The sequence below is a fragment of the Perognathus longimembris genome, chromosome 1 (assembly GCF_023159225.1).
Source record: "Perognathus longimembris pacificus isolate PPM17 chromosome 1, ASM2315922v1, whole genome shotgun sequence".
Classification (NCBI taxonomy): domain Eukaryota; kingdom Metazoa; phylum Chordata; class Mammalia; order Rodentia; family Heteromyidae; genus Perognathus; species Perognathus longimembris.
The window spans coordinates 80,782,059-80,798,343 of NC_063161.1; the positions used below are offsets into that span (position 1 = coordinate 80,782,059).

Genomic DNA, 16,285 nt, shown 5'->3' on the forward strand with positions numbered 1-16,285 from the left:
CCACAGTGAACAGTGGGCTCTGGCTCTCCAGCCAGTGGACAGGGTGCACATCATGGGAGAATGGACCTAGGCACGAGGCCAATCACCACTTCACCTGGGCAGGAAAGCTCACCAGGTTGGGGGGGGGGGGAATGTCTCTATCCTGACAGAGTTTATTCTGTGCCCTCAGCTTTTGGTGGCAAGCTGAAGAACCCTCTCCGAGTTGTCTTGGTGGCCACACATGCTGACATCATGAACGTGCCCCGTCCAGCCGGAGGGGAGTTTGGCTATGACAAAGATACTTCTCTACTGAAGGAGATAAAGAACAGGTGAGGGGTGGTCACTGGCTCTCAGAGGAAGGGTGGAGAGGAGTCTTCCTGCCCTAGGGACCTGAGGGAGGTGTGAAAATGCAGCAGAGGTCATATGACCCACAGGAGGAATGAATGGCCTTCCTGGTTGCACTTTTCTTTGTTGTTCACACTGATTGTTTTGTGGTGATAGCCAGGAAAAGAATGAAGGTGATAGGAGCTGACAGGCTGTCTGTGCTTGGTTGCCCAGAGGGAACTTCTGTCTGTTCCTGTCACCTTCACCCTTTTCCTGGCCATCACCATAAAACAATCAGTGTGAACAATTTTTTTTCTGTAATGAGACAGAATGAGATAGGAACAGAATTGAATCACATGGACGAGAGTGCATCTTATCTCAAGTATTGTGGATCTTGGTGTCATTTATGATGTGGGATTTGCAGGCAAGGTCAGAGGTAAAATGCAGATGTTTGCTCAGACTTTCCATCAGTCACATCAAAGGCTATACCACATAGGTGAGTCTGGGGAACTTACAAAGAAAGGTTTGTTTAGCTCAAATGTCACCATATCTGGTGAAGGCACCCACTGGTAGTGTCACATCCTGGCTTGCGGCATCACTGAACGCTCCAGAGAGAGGGACAGGTTACACCATGATGCAGGAAGACAGAAATCCAAGGATTGCTGCCCCCCTGTTTTGTAACAATCCTGTTCTGAGAACTACTGTTACCATGTCCAAAGCTCTGGTGGTGGTTGGGTAGTATCCTGATGACCTTAGCTGCCTTCATTTAAGCCCACCTGTTAAAGGTTGAACCCTTGGGGATATGCTACAGCCAAAACATAGACGATATCACTTGTAAAAGACCTGTGAACCAGCAGCTCTATATCACATGCTTCAACACACATCTGAATTTGTCCTTCTGAGAAGTATGTCTGCTGTCTTCTATGGGTATTTTCAGAATAGGCACTGTAACCTCTATCTTTTCCTTCCTTCCTTCCTTCCTTCCTTCCTTCCTTCCTTCCTTCCTTCCTTCCTTCCTTCCTTCCTTCCTCCCTCCCTCCCTCCCTCCCTCCCTCCCTCCCTCCCTCCCTTCCATTCTTTCTTCCTTCTCTTTTCTTTCACACTAAGGATTAAATTCAAGGGCTCAACTCACTTTCTTTCCAGGGTGTGATTGATATTCCTACTTGTGCTTCCCAGTGTTTCAGGGATGATAGGCATGTACCACTGCACCACTTGTTTTCTACTTCTTCTTAGTCACATTACTTTGAGCTTTGAGCAGCATCTCTTCTCCTCATCTGGAGAGGAGTACATTTGCCTGCCCTTCCTGTATCAGGAGGAGCTGACAGCTTTCTATACTGTGTTCTGCATCTGCTTAGAAACCGATATTTCCCTGTATATGACTAAAGCAAACCCCTATTTTCCACCTCTATATCTAGTCCTCCAGCACGGTCCCCAAATGGGCCTGGGCAGGGTCACCAGGAGACCAGCCAGCCACTGGTGCCAGTAAGAGCCAGGACCTTGCCCAGGAAGACCTGGTAAGCTAGAATCAGGGCTCATAAGGTCTCTGCTCTCACTCTAGGTTTGGGAATGATCTGCACATCTCCAATAAGTTGTTCGTGCTGGATGCCGGGGCTTCCGGGTCTAAGGACATTAAAGTTCTTCGGAATCACCTGCAAGAAATTCGGAGTCAGATTGTCTCGGTGAGTAGGCCCTGGAGGGCCTGACCCCAGACTTTTACCATACCAGCTCAGGGTGAACCAGGAGCTGTGTGATGCCCTCTTGGTTTGCATTGGTGTTCAGGGAACAGCTCCACAGTAGGGCCCAGGACCTGTTGCTCTAGAGTAAAGCAAGAAAAGAAAAAAAAATAGGGAGTGTTAGGAAATGGTGGATTTGTGGATAAGATGTGCCAACTGAGAGAGTACAAAATTCCTACAGTTGTTTCTTTGATGGTTTAAATATAAAATTGCTTTTTTTACAACCTACAAAAGCAATGAGGGCAAAAAAATGGGAGGGGTGACATGGATCAAGTTGGTTCGTTGAATCGAAATCCCTTGTATGATTATTTAAATATAATAATAATTCAGTAATTCTAGTATGCTTTATTGTAGAATATTTAGAAAGCTGAGGTAAGTAAACAATATAGAATTTGTTGAGAGCAATAAAAGAGGTAGGACAGTAACAGGGAGGAAGAACATGATCAAAATACTCAGGCATATACGAAAATATCACACTGTAACACCTATGTATAATTGATGTATGCTTGTACAAAAGAAAAGATACTAGGGCCGAACATTCTGACTTGTGTCTTAATCCCAGATACCCAGAATATAGGGACCAGGGATCAGCCTGAACCAAAGTCAATGAGACCAATGTCAACAGAAAATCGGGCTGAATGGCATGTGCTTGTCACCTAGTTATTAAGGAAGTGTAAGTAAGAGGAACTTGACCCAGGCTAACATGGAAGACTCTTCTCACTACTTGGCCCTCCATCTCTGAAAAATATTTGATAGATTAAATTTTTTAATATGCACATATAAGTCATGAAATAAAATATATTCAGTGAGAATTCAGAGAATTTGTTTTCTAAATAGAGACTAAGCTTTTTTAAAAATGAGGGTACACTTATATAAGAGGGCAGAATTTCATCAAACATTTCCATTCATGCATATAGGGTACCCCATCCATCTTCTCCCTTCATCATTCTCCCCAATCCCCAGCTTTTTTAAACAATTGAAGTACATAGGCCATGTTTGTCCTATTTCACCTCCCCACCTCCTTGGCAAGTATCCCACAATGAAGCATGTCCTTTTTTAATGTTTGTTTGTTTATTTACTTATTTTATTTTGCCAGTACCAGGGCTTGAACATTGTTCCTTAGCATTTTCACTCAACACTGGTACTGTGCCACTTGAGTCACAGCTCCACTTCCAGCTTTTTAGTGGTTAATTGGAGATGTGTCTCATACACTTTCCTGCCTGGGATGGCTTTGAACCATGATCCTCAGATCTTAGCCTCCTGAGTAGCTAGGATTATAGATGTGAGCTACCAGCCCATAGCTTCAAAATGTTTTAAAAATACTGGTATGAACATGTGCTAAACAGCCCAGATAATGTTTTATAATTCCCACTCCTCTGGGGATATGTTAAATAGTTAAAAGCTTTTATCTGTGTGGACTGATTTATAAAACTAAGAGCCTACAGTTCTGACAAGTGGATATGTTATATACAGCTACTTAGAGATAATAAAAACAAGTTTAAAGAAATAGAACACATCCACAAATCATGTGAACTGTAAAAATACTTTGAGACAATATTAACTGAATCAAAAAATGCTACAGGAAACAAAGCACTTCAATCAATACCTGGCCCCTTCATGACCCTACTCCATGGCAGCTTTATATTAAACACTATTTGGGTTATTTGGCAGACTCTCAAATTTCTTAGATTTATTTGGTTTTCAGACAAATGATACATCCTTGGAGAATACTGTGTTCTTAATTACATTTACTATTGTCTTGAATAGGCACAGTGACCGTGAATAGGGGGGAATAATAATTAATCCAATTACTTTTTAGTGTTCTAGTGGCTTAGTAACCTCAGGATTTTTTATTTTTATTTTTTGGTGGCACTAGGGATTTGAAATCAGAACTTTACACTAGCTAAACAAGGGATTCTACCCCTTGAGCCAGCATTACCCCTAGCTCTACAATCTCAGCTTTATCAACTGAGCAACAATATTCTTTTGTGTTGAGCTGTGTGTGTGTGTGTGTGTGTGTGTGTGTGTGTGTATGTATGGGTGGGTGTGTGTGCATGTGCAGCACCCAGGCCCTGAGTTCAAGCTCCGGGACCAGTCCACACACATAAACACACACAGAGACACACAGACATTCATACACACATATACATGTACATACGTACATTAAAAACCAACTTCAAGCCAGTTACTAAGAATTTCTCTAAACATTTCAACTAAAGTACTCCCAAAGTATCTGCTTTACTAGTTAGAATCCACTCCAATGTTAGAAATTATCATGTTCATTCTCTCATTAAAATAAAATTGCATCTGTTTAGATTGAAATAAACTATACAAAATCAATCTTCACCAAAAATGATGTATTATTTCTAGATAAACCAGAAAACATTTGTTTATGTCTTTTTTTAATAAACCAAGACAAAGCAGTATGTACAAGCACGTATAAAGCAGCAAGCCAACAAGTCCATTGAGTGACCATATGGTCAGCTTCAGATTCTGTCTTGACTGTGAAGCAGAGATTCCCATGATTTACTCGCTGAAAAGCTTATAAAAATAGAGGTTCAAACTGAGTGCAGGCAGCTCATGCATGTAATTCTAGTTACTTAGGAGACTGAGATCTGAGGATCATGGTTCAAAGATAGAAAAGTTTGTGAGACTCATCTCTAATTAAACAGCAAAAACTAGGAAACAGGACAGGAAAGAAAAACTGGGAGAGATTGAAGGAAGGGCTAACACTGTCCACAAAGAAATATACTCTCTACCTGTCTTATGTAACTCTAACCCATCTGTATATCACCTTTGTACTAACAATAAAGCTATTTTAATAAAATTTTAAAGGTAGGAAATAGAGATGTTGTTCAAGTGATAGAACACCAGTTTTGAGTGAAAACGCAAGGCTAGGGAATAAGGTTGTGAGTTCAAACCAATGCCATCAAGGAAAAAAAATAAAATGTAGACCCCTGAAAACAACAACCAGCAAGGACAGGCTCTTCCATTCGAACCTTACCTCTAGCTTGTTCCTCTGAACAATATGCATTCTTAGTTCTTCTTTCTGTGTTTCTAAAGTGACCATTGCCAGACTGAGCAGGTACTTACCCCAAAGGGAAGAGCTGAGTGAGTGAAGGGAGGGGAGGTAGGGAGGAAAAAGTAAACAGTAGAGCATTAGGAATTAGCACTTCTGGATGGATTGACTGCACAATTCTAAAACCATCATTATAAAAATTCACTGGTTAACATGAGTAATGGAACTGCGAATCTTCACAAAGTGATCCAAATATTGATTTTGTGCCGGGGCTTGAACTCAGGGCCTGGACGCTGTCCTTTAGTTTTTTTCCACTCAAGGCTGCCATTTTGTCACTTGAGCCACAATTCCACTTCTAGCTTTTGAGTGGCTAATTGAAGATAAGAGCCTGACTGCCTAGGCTGACTTAGATCCTCGATCCTCAGATTTTGGCCTCTTGAATAGGTAGGATTACAGCAGTGAGCTATGGGCACCTGGTTGAGTTCCCAATCCTAAATCCATCATTATGAAGATCCACTGCCTGTTTAGCATCAGTAATAGAACTAAGAATCCTCACAAAGTGGTATTTGATAGATCCTGGTCAAGGCAGCATGCAAACATTTGTGTACCAGTACTCCATCAAAAACACCTTGGTGCATTCCTAATGAGAGCATCTGTCTATGTGAATGAAGAATGACATGGTCTCAGCAGGCTCCTCCATAGACACACATCCCTCCCCGAGCAGCTTGGTAGCTAACACTTCCTGCTCTGCCCACACACTCTAGGGCTGCCCTCCTATGACACACCTGTGTGAGAAAATCATCTCCACGCTGCCTTCCTGGAGAAAGCTCAACGGGCCCAACCAGCTGATGTCGCTGCAGCAGTTTGTGTACGATGTGCAGGACCAGCTGAACCCCCTGGCCAGTGAGGAGGACCTCCGGCACATCGTGCACCAGCTCCACAGTGCAGGCGAGGTAAGAGCGTCGTGAAGCTGGCAGGGCTATGGGGGATCAGGGAACTTACTTCTGTCATGCTTCTGCAGCAGGGCCCAGCCTGGGTTACAGAACAGAAACTGCTCAGCTACCCACCAAAGCCATAGGCCAGGTTGGTAGACCTGCAGCTTTTTACACCTCAGGTGATTCTCCTCAGAACTTCTCTACCTTAGCATCTGTGTAAGATGCTAAGTCTTCCAGATCCTGCTTGTTAGAGGTACAGGGCCCCTGGCCTTGGGTGCCTGGGTCTCCATGCCCCATCAGGCACCTGGGCACTCTGCCCCATTTCCCAGGAGCCTTGTGGCCAGCTGCTCCTATGGGTGGGGAGGGTCCCATTCCTTACAGGTTCTGAGTTGATAAGTAATTGAGGAGAAAGTAGTGAGGTGCTCCACTAAGACAGTGCCCAGATGTGCAGAGTGATCAAAATTTGAGTTACACATTTAGTCCCCTGGCAACAAGAAATGCCCACTCGAAATGGTAAGTGATGGGAACTTTTGATTGTGTGTTTAGCACTGGGGTACAGCATTTTTGCCCATCACCAGAAAGGGGCACAGCCGTTATATTCTGCCATCCTGTACAATCCATGAAATGTGTGGCTAGTCTGGCCAAAAGCAGAGAAAATAAATATGAATAAACAAATGGAGTCAGTCCTGAGAATATTAGAAAACAGAAATTCAACTGTTATCTTTTTGGGTGCCACATCATGACTAGAGGAGCGTGGTGTGTGTGTGTGTGTGTGTGTGTGTGTGTGTGTGTGTGTGTGTGTGTGTGTGTGTACCTTGAAGTCAAGGCTTCTAGCTCTGTCTTGGCTTTTTTGCACAAGGATGGTGCTCTATTACATGAGCCATGCCTCCACTTAGAGCTTTTTAGCTGGTTACTTGGAGATAAGATTCTCTCAGATTTGTCTGCGTGTGCTGGCTTTAATCTGGGTCCTCTGATCTCAGCCTCTTGAATAGCTAGGATTACAGGCTTGAGTCACCAGCACCGGTCTTTGAGTTGCATAATTTTTTTTAAACTACCACTGACTGAATCAGGAAGCCAGTGCTTCTCAAGGGCCTCAAGCAGTGATGTTATCAAACTTTAAACTCCCAGTTAACAACCAGCTAATCAGCTGATTCCTCCAGCAATATTGGCTGAATGCCAGGAAGGAGACAAGTGCAGTGTCCAAAGTTGAGTTTAATAAGAAATGCCTGAATATAAAACATGTTTTAACCATAACAATACACTCCTTGAGCATGGCATTGTCTTGTCTTTTAATATTTGTCTAGCAATTTTTTTAGATTATAGTATATAATCCACTTAATTTGACATCCCACCACCTCTCCTATGCGTGAAGTTTTGATAAATAAAACTTTAAAGGAAGGAGAAGGGGAAGGAACCCTTGGTGCTCTGGCCCCTGTCCTGGCTGCAACTGGCCTCCTCAAGTCCTGTAGCTGTTCTGCAGATCTTATTCACATTTTCCTGTCCTTTTCTTTTTTCTGGTCCAAGATCGCATATAGCAGTTGAACATATCATTTCTGTAGTCTGCACTCCAGATAGTAGATTAGGCTTTTGTCTTTAAAAGAGATGGCATTAGTTAGTAGTAAATTGCAAATGACACTCCAGCAAATACCCTGTTGAGAACTGACTAGAAATGGGCTCTGCTACATGAATTTTTCTATGTAAGACACCGTTATGAACAGACCCATATAGGAAAGGTTTCTTAAGGTCTAAGCTAGATTGGGGCAGAAGAGGCTTGTGCCCAAAAGGTAGCATCTGAGTCTGTTGTAAGGAAGGAGTCCACCTTGGATCACCATTATTCACAAAACTAGCCTAGAACAGCAGGGACCAATGAAATGTGACTTCCCTAAGTGAGCAAGTAGTTTCTGTTGTCACACAATTTTCATTGCAACGTTTGGTTTCTTAAAGGAATAAGCATAACCTGTAGAATCAAACACCCACTGGTTATCATCTCTAGTCTCATTGCCATCCTCTCCACGGGGCAAGTTGTTATTATGGTGGCCCTCTTTCCAGACTTTTCTTTCATGAAAGTGTTCAAACTTTACATAATGGTTGATTGACAGACCGTGCTGACTCATTGGGAGGAAATATTAAGCCTCAGAGAAACTAAACTATGAGAACACTGCCATCATAGGGTACCGATGGCTCCCATGTATAATCCTAGCTACTCTTGATCTGAGAACCATGGCTCAAAGCCAGCCCGGACAGAAAAGTGGATGAGACTCTTGTTTCCAATTAGCCATACAAAGCCAAAAGTAGAGCTGGGGCTCAAATGGTAGAGCACCAGCTATGGGCAAAACAAACAAACAAACAAAACACACACACACACACACACACAAAACTAAGTGAAAATGGTCAAGCCCTGAGTTCAGGCTCAAGTGCCAAAAGAAATAAAAAACGCTATCATCAATCCTCACATATTCAACTCCTATGTTGTAGTGTTTTTGTGAAATTTACTCTTTCTCTCCTATTCATTTTCTACTTTATTTTGCAAACATCGTCCTTTCACCTTTGTATCTCCAGAGATCCATTCCACCACATACCCCATGATGATCACAATGTAAAACACAACATTGATACAGTACTCTGGCTGAATATATAGTCCTCACACAGGGGGACTCTACTTCTCCTCATAATTGCTCTTATGCCTATTTTGTTGTTCATTTATGGATTTGTTTTTTGGTGACTCAAAATCATGACCAAAAAAATCACCTTTGCCCTGTATAGGTTGTCATCTCTCCTCTTCTTCCTCTTCTTCTTTTGTCTTTTTTTGGTTCTGGCACTTGTAAGTAGATTCAGAGCCTGGGCACTGTCCCTTAGCTTTTTTATTCAAACCTGGCACTCTACTGCTTGAGGCACAGCTCCACATAAAACTTTTTGTTGATTAATTGGAGATAATAAGAATCTCTTTTCTGACTGGGCTGGCTTTGAGCCATGATCCTCAGATCTCAGTCTCCTAAGTTGCTAGGATTACAAGTCTGAACCACCATCACACAGCTATTTACCTCTTCTTTTAGAGCTGTGGTGTCCTTTCTTTGTTTTTTACTATTGGATCTTTTAACATTCAATGATAGTTGCTTTTCAGAATCACTCTCCTAGTTTAGTAGGCCAGTATTTGCTTATAGAGGTGGACTTGTGGTCTTCCTTAGGGTGCCTGTCCTTAGAATGCCTCCAGTCCTCACCAGGCTCCAGCCATTTGGTGTGCTGAGTGTTGGGTTGCCCATGGCTTGGGTTCTGTTTCTAATGGTTACCTTGTGTTGTTCCCCCTGACAGATCAACATCATCCAGAGTGAGACGGTGCAAGACGTGCTGCTGCTGGACCCCCGCTGGCTCTGCACCAATGTTCTGGGGAAGCTGCTCTCTGTGGAGACCCCCCGGGCCCTGCACCATTACCGGGGCCGCTATACCATGGAAGACATCCAGCGGCTAGTGCCTGACAGTGACGTGGAGGAGCTGCTGCAGATTCTGGATGCCATGGACATCTGTGCCCGGGACCTGAGCAGCGGGACCATGGTGGACGTCCCTGCTCTGATCAAGACTGACAACCTCCAGCGCTCCTGGACGGACGAGGAGGATGAGGTGATGGTATACGGTGGAGTGCGCATCGTGCCCGTGGAACACCTCACCCCCTTCCCGTGTGGCATCTTTCACAAGGTCCAGGTGAATCTGTGCCGGTGGATCCACCAGCAGAGCACGGAGGGGGATGCGGACATCCGCCTGTGGGTAGGCGGCTGCAAGATCGCCAACCGGGGGGCCGAGCTGCTGGTCCTGCTGGTGAACCATGGCCAGGGCATTGAGGTGCAGGTGCGTGGACTGGAGACAGAAAAGATCAAGTGCTGCCTGCTGCTCGACTCCGTGTGCAGCACCATCGAGAATGTCATGGCCACCACCTTGCCCGGATTATTGATCGTGAAACACTATCTGAGCCCCCAGCAGCTTCGGGAGCACCATGAGCCTGTCATGGTCTACCAGCCTCGAGACTTCTTCCGAGCACAGACTCTGAAAGAGAGCTCCCTGACCAACACCATGGGCGGGTACAAGGAGAGCTTCAGTAGCATCACGTGTTTCGGCTGTCATGATGTCTACTCACAGGCCAGCCTGGGTATGGACATCCATGCTTCAGATCTGAACCTCCTAACCCGGAGGAAACTGAGTCGCCTTCTCGACCCTCCCGACCCTATGGGCAAGGACTGGTGCCTTCTCGCCATGAACTTGGGCCTGCCAGATCTGGTGGCCAAGTACAACAGCAACAGTGGGGCTCCTCGGGATTTCCTTCCCAGCCCAGTGCACGCCCTGTTGCGGGAATGGACCTCCTACCCAGAGAGCACCGTGGGCATCCTCATGTCCAAACTGAGAGAGCTGGGTCGCCGGGATGCGGCAGATTTTTTATTGAAGGCCTCCTCCGTGTTCAAAATCAACCTCGATGGCAATGGCCAGGAAGCCTATGCCTCAAGCTGCAACAGTGGCACGTCTTATAATTCCATTAGCTCGGTGGTGTCCCGGTGAGGGCAGCCTTGGCTTGGGCAGGGTGTTTTTGGAGTGCAGGCACCAAGGGGCCGCAACCCAACTTTCCCACTGGATATTCCCAGACATTCCTCCCCGTGCCTACATCCTGACAATGCCACCCTCCTTCCTTCTTTCCCTGCCTCCACCTCCCTCCCTTTCACACCCTGTCTGTGGATGGTTTTTCTGTCAAGAGCAGATCACATCCTGCACTTTGCTCGCTAGAGTCCCTCCTTGCAGTGTTTTGGACTCCATCTCTCCTCCTCCAATACCTTGCTTCTTACTGATAGTTTTATTGGAATTCTGAACTTTTCAATGAATTTTTTTAAACTACTTTATTGATTATCTTAAAACAAAAGAAAGAAAGAAAGAAAAGAATGTGCACATTTATCCACAATGTGTATTTCTTAGATTCTTTTCATTGCTATACCAGCTCCTCAGCTTATCTCTTTTATATTTGTAGGAGAAACTTCCATGCTTGGACCCCACTGTATGATTTATAAACAGACAATATGTGAGTGCCTTTTGCAGAAGAGGGTGTGTTGAAATCATCTGAGTCAGCCCGGAGCTGTCACCAAGGAAATGCTACCTCTCTGTCCTTTGCTGTATGCTGATCATCGCCAGAGGTGCTTCACCCTGAGTTTGTTTGTTTTTGTGTTCGTTTCAGGGGTTGGGGGTGGGGAGCAATGTCTATGTTATATTTGGCAAAGATAGGTGAGAATGGAACCCTCCTCCAGGGTGATTTCATGGCCAGTATTGTTCTAAAATGATGTTTGCCAGTTGCTTTTGTTGAGATGTCCATGTGATTGTGCACACGAGACATATAAACTGTCATGCTTCCTCATCCCCTCTCATCTCAGGTAGAAGGTTGACACAGTTTTAAGGTTCTGGAGACCTGTGTGAGAATTCAGAAGACTCCACTCCCCAACCCCAAACTCCTGGCAGTCGTTGTTGATGGTTTATACCAGATGATTTCTACGTTTAGATTCTGGTTTGATCACTTCTTGTACTTGAAATTTAAAATGAGAGAATACAGGAAGCAAGTTTTCTTGCAGTTGTTTTAAATTGTGATAGAATTTTGATTGGTTTGAGGGAACATGTCCTAATTCTTCTGTCCCAAGAAGCATGTAATGTTAATGTTATATCATCTGTATATATATATATATACATATATATATGCACTATGTATATACATATATATTAATACTGGTATTTTTACTTAATCTATATTATGTCCTAAAAGAATTAAGTTTGGCTTTTTATTTCTTTTTCTTTTCTTTTATTTTTTTATAAATAAACTGTTGCTTATTGCATCAGATTTGTTGTCTTTAATTCAAAAGCAACTCTCTTCTTCTTTTGTTCATTGGTTTTTCAATCCCCCCCCCCACACACACACATATTAGCACAAACAAATCTACAACATAGCAAGCCATTAAATTTTGGGGCTGGGAATATGGCCTAGTGGCAAGAGTGCTTGCCTCGTGTACATGAGGCCCTGGGTTCGTTTCCTCAGCACCACATATACAGAAAATGGCCAGAAGTGGCACTGTGGCTCAAGTGGCAGAGTGTTAGCCTTGAGCAAAAAAGAAGCCAAGGACAGTGCTCAGGCCCTGAGTTCACGGCCTATTACTGGCAAAAAAAAAAAAAAAAAAAAAAAAGATAAAGAAACTTAACCTCTGGTATTGGAAAACAACTCATACTGATTATTAAAACTAGGAGTGGCAAGGGTAACAAGGGTAAGTAAACAAAATGGCATCTTCTGGTACTAGCAACAGAGACAGATAGAGGTTGCTACTTTATGCCAAAATGAGAGGAAAGAGCAGAACACCAGGACCAAGAGAAAAGATACTTATCTCCTGGGTGGTCTTTAAATAGAAACTACACTATGCTCCCCTCCCCTCATTAGGAATTCTAGTGTTGACCTGCCTGTACCTGCACATGACAACAGGTACCAATATTAGTACCTGTACAAACCAATATTGAATAAAATCTTAAAATTACCTTTAAAAAGTAGAACAGAAGAAGATGACTGCGAAGGAAAATACTAAAATGGCAATGCTTTTTCACCATTCTCATAGGAATATAGCTCCTTTTACTTTGCCTAAATTATCCACAGGAAAGGATAAGAAAATAATTATTGGTGAATAATTTTAAAGCTGTACATAGCCTAGAAATGATGAAATTGAAGTTGTGACTCTGTGTGTGTATGTGTGTGTGTGTGTACCAGGACTGGGACTTGAACTCAGGGCTTTAAACTCTCACTTGGCTTTCTTGTTCAAGGCTGATGTTCTACCACTTGAGCCATGCCTGCAATCTGACATTTTGCTACTTAATTGGAAATGGAGTTCATAGGCTTTCCTACTCAGCCTAGCTTCAAACCATTGTCCCAGCTAATAGAAGAAGTGGGTAGGAATGTTAGCAAGCAGATAAGAGGAAGACAAGAGCCCCCCCGCGCCGCCTCCCCGTAGACAGTTCCAAGTCGGGTACCTATTCAAATAATTTGAGATTCCCTGACTCTTGAAATTCAAGCCATACTCAGGAATTCTTATAAACCCACACATCAAGAGTTTATTGAGCTCATCATGGAGCACTGCCTCATCCTGAGACATGCCAGGGAGAAGTGCAAGGACCTCTGTGTTGGAGCTATAGTCAGCTTGAAACTATTTGGCCTAGCCCCACCATATGGTAGAGCATGCCAAGTCTGCCTTCTCCAGGAGAAAGAAACAGTATAATTAAATAGTATGAATCGAGGAATGCAAGTTCTTAGATGCCATGAACAAAAGCCACTTATGAGGCCTTTCCTTTAGAATCACCAGGAAATGCATGTAAGTGGAATGTCCCTTTTCTCATTCCAGAGCTACAGCTGCCCCTGGGTAGCAAAACCAAAGTGGACATTCCTGGGTGCCTGAGGCTGAAGGGTATATGGATAAGGCATCCCGGGCCTAGAGCAAGAGAGGCCTTTTTTTGAGTTCTATTTGATCCCGAATTCTGGATTCCATTTCCAGAAGGAAGCAGAACTTTGGATGGGATTCTGGGTAGGTGTTTTGTCGTAAGGGGGTAGTATAGTAATTCAGCTGCAAAATTCACAGATATCTTGACCTACATTGAACTCCATCCATATCCAGAGCCCTCCTGAACTAAATAAACCCTGAAGGTATAACTGGAAGAAACACTACCATGTGAATTCCTGGCATTTAACTACATCAACAGCTGCTACAGCCAGCTATGTATAAGACTTGAGGGCAAGTCAGGAGTCAGAGCTCAGAAGTACAGGGACCTCATTAAGAGCAGGAAGCCTTCTTAGATGAAAGAGTTCTAGAGATGGATGCTGATAGTTGCACAACAATGAGAATGTACTTACTGCCATAGATCTGTGCATGATTAAAGTGGTATGTTTGATCTCGTCTCTATTTCTGTGTGTGTGTATGTGTGTGTGTGTGTGTGTGTGTGTGTGTGTGTGTGTGTGTGTGTGTTTGGCCAGTCCTAGGGCTTGGACTGAGGGCCTGAGCACTGTCCCTGGCTTCTTCTTGCTCAAGGCTAGCACTCTGCCACTTGAGCCACAGCACCACTTTTGGCCATTTTCTATATATGTGATGCTGGGGAATTGAACCCAGGGCCTCATGTATACGAGGCAAGCACTCTTGCCACTAGGCCATATCCCCAGCCCCTGTGTGTGTGTGTTTGATCTTGTCGCTATTTCAGTGTGTGTGTGTCTGTGTGTGTGTGTGTGTGTGTGTGTGTGTTGGTACTGGGCTTGAACTGAGGGCCTGGCACACTTGCTTAGGTTTATTTGCCCAAAGCTGGCATTCTGTCACTTGGCCCACACCTCTACTTCTGGCTTTTTGGTGATTAATTGGAGATTAAAATGTCACAGACTTTTCTGCCTGGGCTGGCTTCAAACTGAGAGCTTCAGCTCTCAGCTTCCTGAGTAGCTAGTCATATGTATGTGAGCCAGCAGCAGTCAGCTCCATTTCGCCACATTTTAAGAAAAGAGTAAAGAGATAAAACTGGATAAAAGGAAATAATGAAGCTTATGGAGCAATATTCAAGATGACTTATTGTTATTTAAAGTAGTCCAGCAAAGCATAACCCTACATGTACATTGCAAAACTAAACAAATAGAGGGGTGGGAATGGGGCTTAGTGGTAGAGTGCTTGTCTAGCATGTATGAAGCCTGGTTTTGATTCTTCAGCACCACATAAACAGAAAAAGTCAGAAGTGATGCTGTGGCTCAAGTGGTAGAGTGCTAGCCTTGATGAAAAGGAAGCTAGGAACAGTGCTCAGCCCCTAGCTCAAGCCCCAGGACTGGCAAAAAGAAAGAAAGAAAGAAAGAAAGAAAGAAAGAAAGAAAGAAAGAAAGAAAGAAAGAAAGAAAGAAAGAAAGAAAGAAAGAAAGAAAGAAAGAAAGAAAGAAAAAGAAAGAAAGAAAGAAAGAAAGAAAGAAAGAAAGGAAAAGAGAAAGAAAGAAAAGAAAGAAATAGATAAATACATGAAAATAGAAATAATATCCTAGAATAGCCAAAGCAATTCTAGGCAAAAAAAAAGCAGTGCAGGAAGTAGCACAATACCAGACTTCAAGCTCTACTATAGGGCCATCATAACAGAAACAGCCTGGTATTGGTATAAAAACAGACCGGAAGACCAATGGATCAGAATTGAAGATCCAGAAATAAAACTGCACTCTTACAGTCAGCTGATATTCGACAAAGGAGCTAAAGACATACAATGGAATCAACATAGCCTCTTCAACTACTGGTGCTGGGAGAACTGGGCAGTCATGCACAAAACTCAGAGTAGAACCAAGCCTATCACCATGTACCAAGATCAACTCAAAATGTATCAATGACCTCAATATCAGACCTGAATCCTTGAAACTACTGAAGGACAGAGTAGCAAAGACGCTAGAACTTACAGGCGCAGGAAGGAACTTTCTGAATAGAGTCCCAGGGGCACAACAAATAGTGGAGACACTCGACAAATGGGACTACTACAAATTAAAATGTTTCTGCACAGCTAAGGACATAGCCACCAAACTAGAAAGACAGCCAACCATATGGGAAAGGATCTTTACCAGCACAGCAACAGACAAAGGCCTAATATCTGTCATCTACAGAGAAATAAAAAAACTAAGCCCCTCCAAGCCCAATAAACCAATTAGGAAATGGGCAAAAGAGCTAAAGAGAGACTTCACAAGGGAAGAGATAAAAATGGCAAAGAAACACATGAGGAAATGCTCAACATCCCTGGTAGTAAAGGAAATGCAAATAAAAACAACCCTGAGATACCACCTCACCCCAGTTAGAATGGCCTATACTCTGAACTCAGGCAACAACAAATGCTGGAGGGGGTGCGCAGAAAGAGAAACCCTTCTCCATTGTTGGTGGGAGTGCAAATTAGTACAACCACTTTGGAGAACAGTATGGAGGTTTCTCAAAAAGCTCAATATAGACCTACCTATGACCCAGCCATACCACTTCTAGGCATCTATCCAGAATAGCAGGCCCGAAGATATCAAAAAGACATTTGCACTTCCATGTTTATCACTGCACAAGTCACAATAGCCAAAATATGGAAACAACCCAGATGCCCCTCCACAGATGAATGGATCCAAAAAATATGGTACCTATACACAATGGAATACTACATAGCGATTAGGAATGGTGAAATATTGTCATTCGCAGGGAAATGGTCAGAACTCGAACAAATAATGTTGAGCGAGACAAGCCTAGAACACAGAAAACAAAGGGGCATGATCT

At 43.5% G+C, this 16,285-nt stretch overlaps 1 protein-coding gene across 4 annotated transcripts in view; it reads left to right on the forward strand.

The window, feature by feature from the left end:
• The window catches only part of Dapk1 (death associated protein kinase 1), a 186,133-nt gene extending 174,879 nt beyond the window's left edge, over positions 1 to 11,254 (forward strand). For 3 of the 4 annotated variants that reach the window (XM_048330803.1, XM_048330820.1, XM_048330813.1), the window contains exons 23-27: positions 170 to 308; positions 1,862 to 1,982; positions 5,820 to 6,008; positions 9,300 to 10,528; positions 10,993 to 11,254. In XM_048330803.1, coding sequence (XP_048186760.1) covers positions 170 to 308; positions 1,862 to 1,982; positions 5,820 to 6,008; positions 9,300 to 10,528; positions 10,993 to 11,032 — 1,718 coding nt within the window. In that variant the 3' untranslated portion in view covers positions 11,033 to 11,254. Of the gene's footprint in view, positions 1 to 169; positions 309 to 1,861; positions 1,983 to 5,819; positions 6,009 to 9,299; positions 10,883 to 10,992 lie in introns of those variants that run through there. The other variant, XM_048330827.1, reaches the window with a different exon arrangement.
• The last annotated feature ends 5,031 nt before the right edge of the window (positions 11,255 to 16,285 follow it).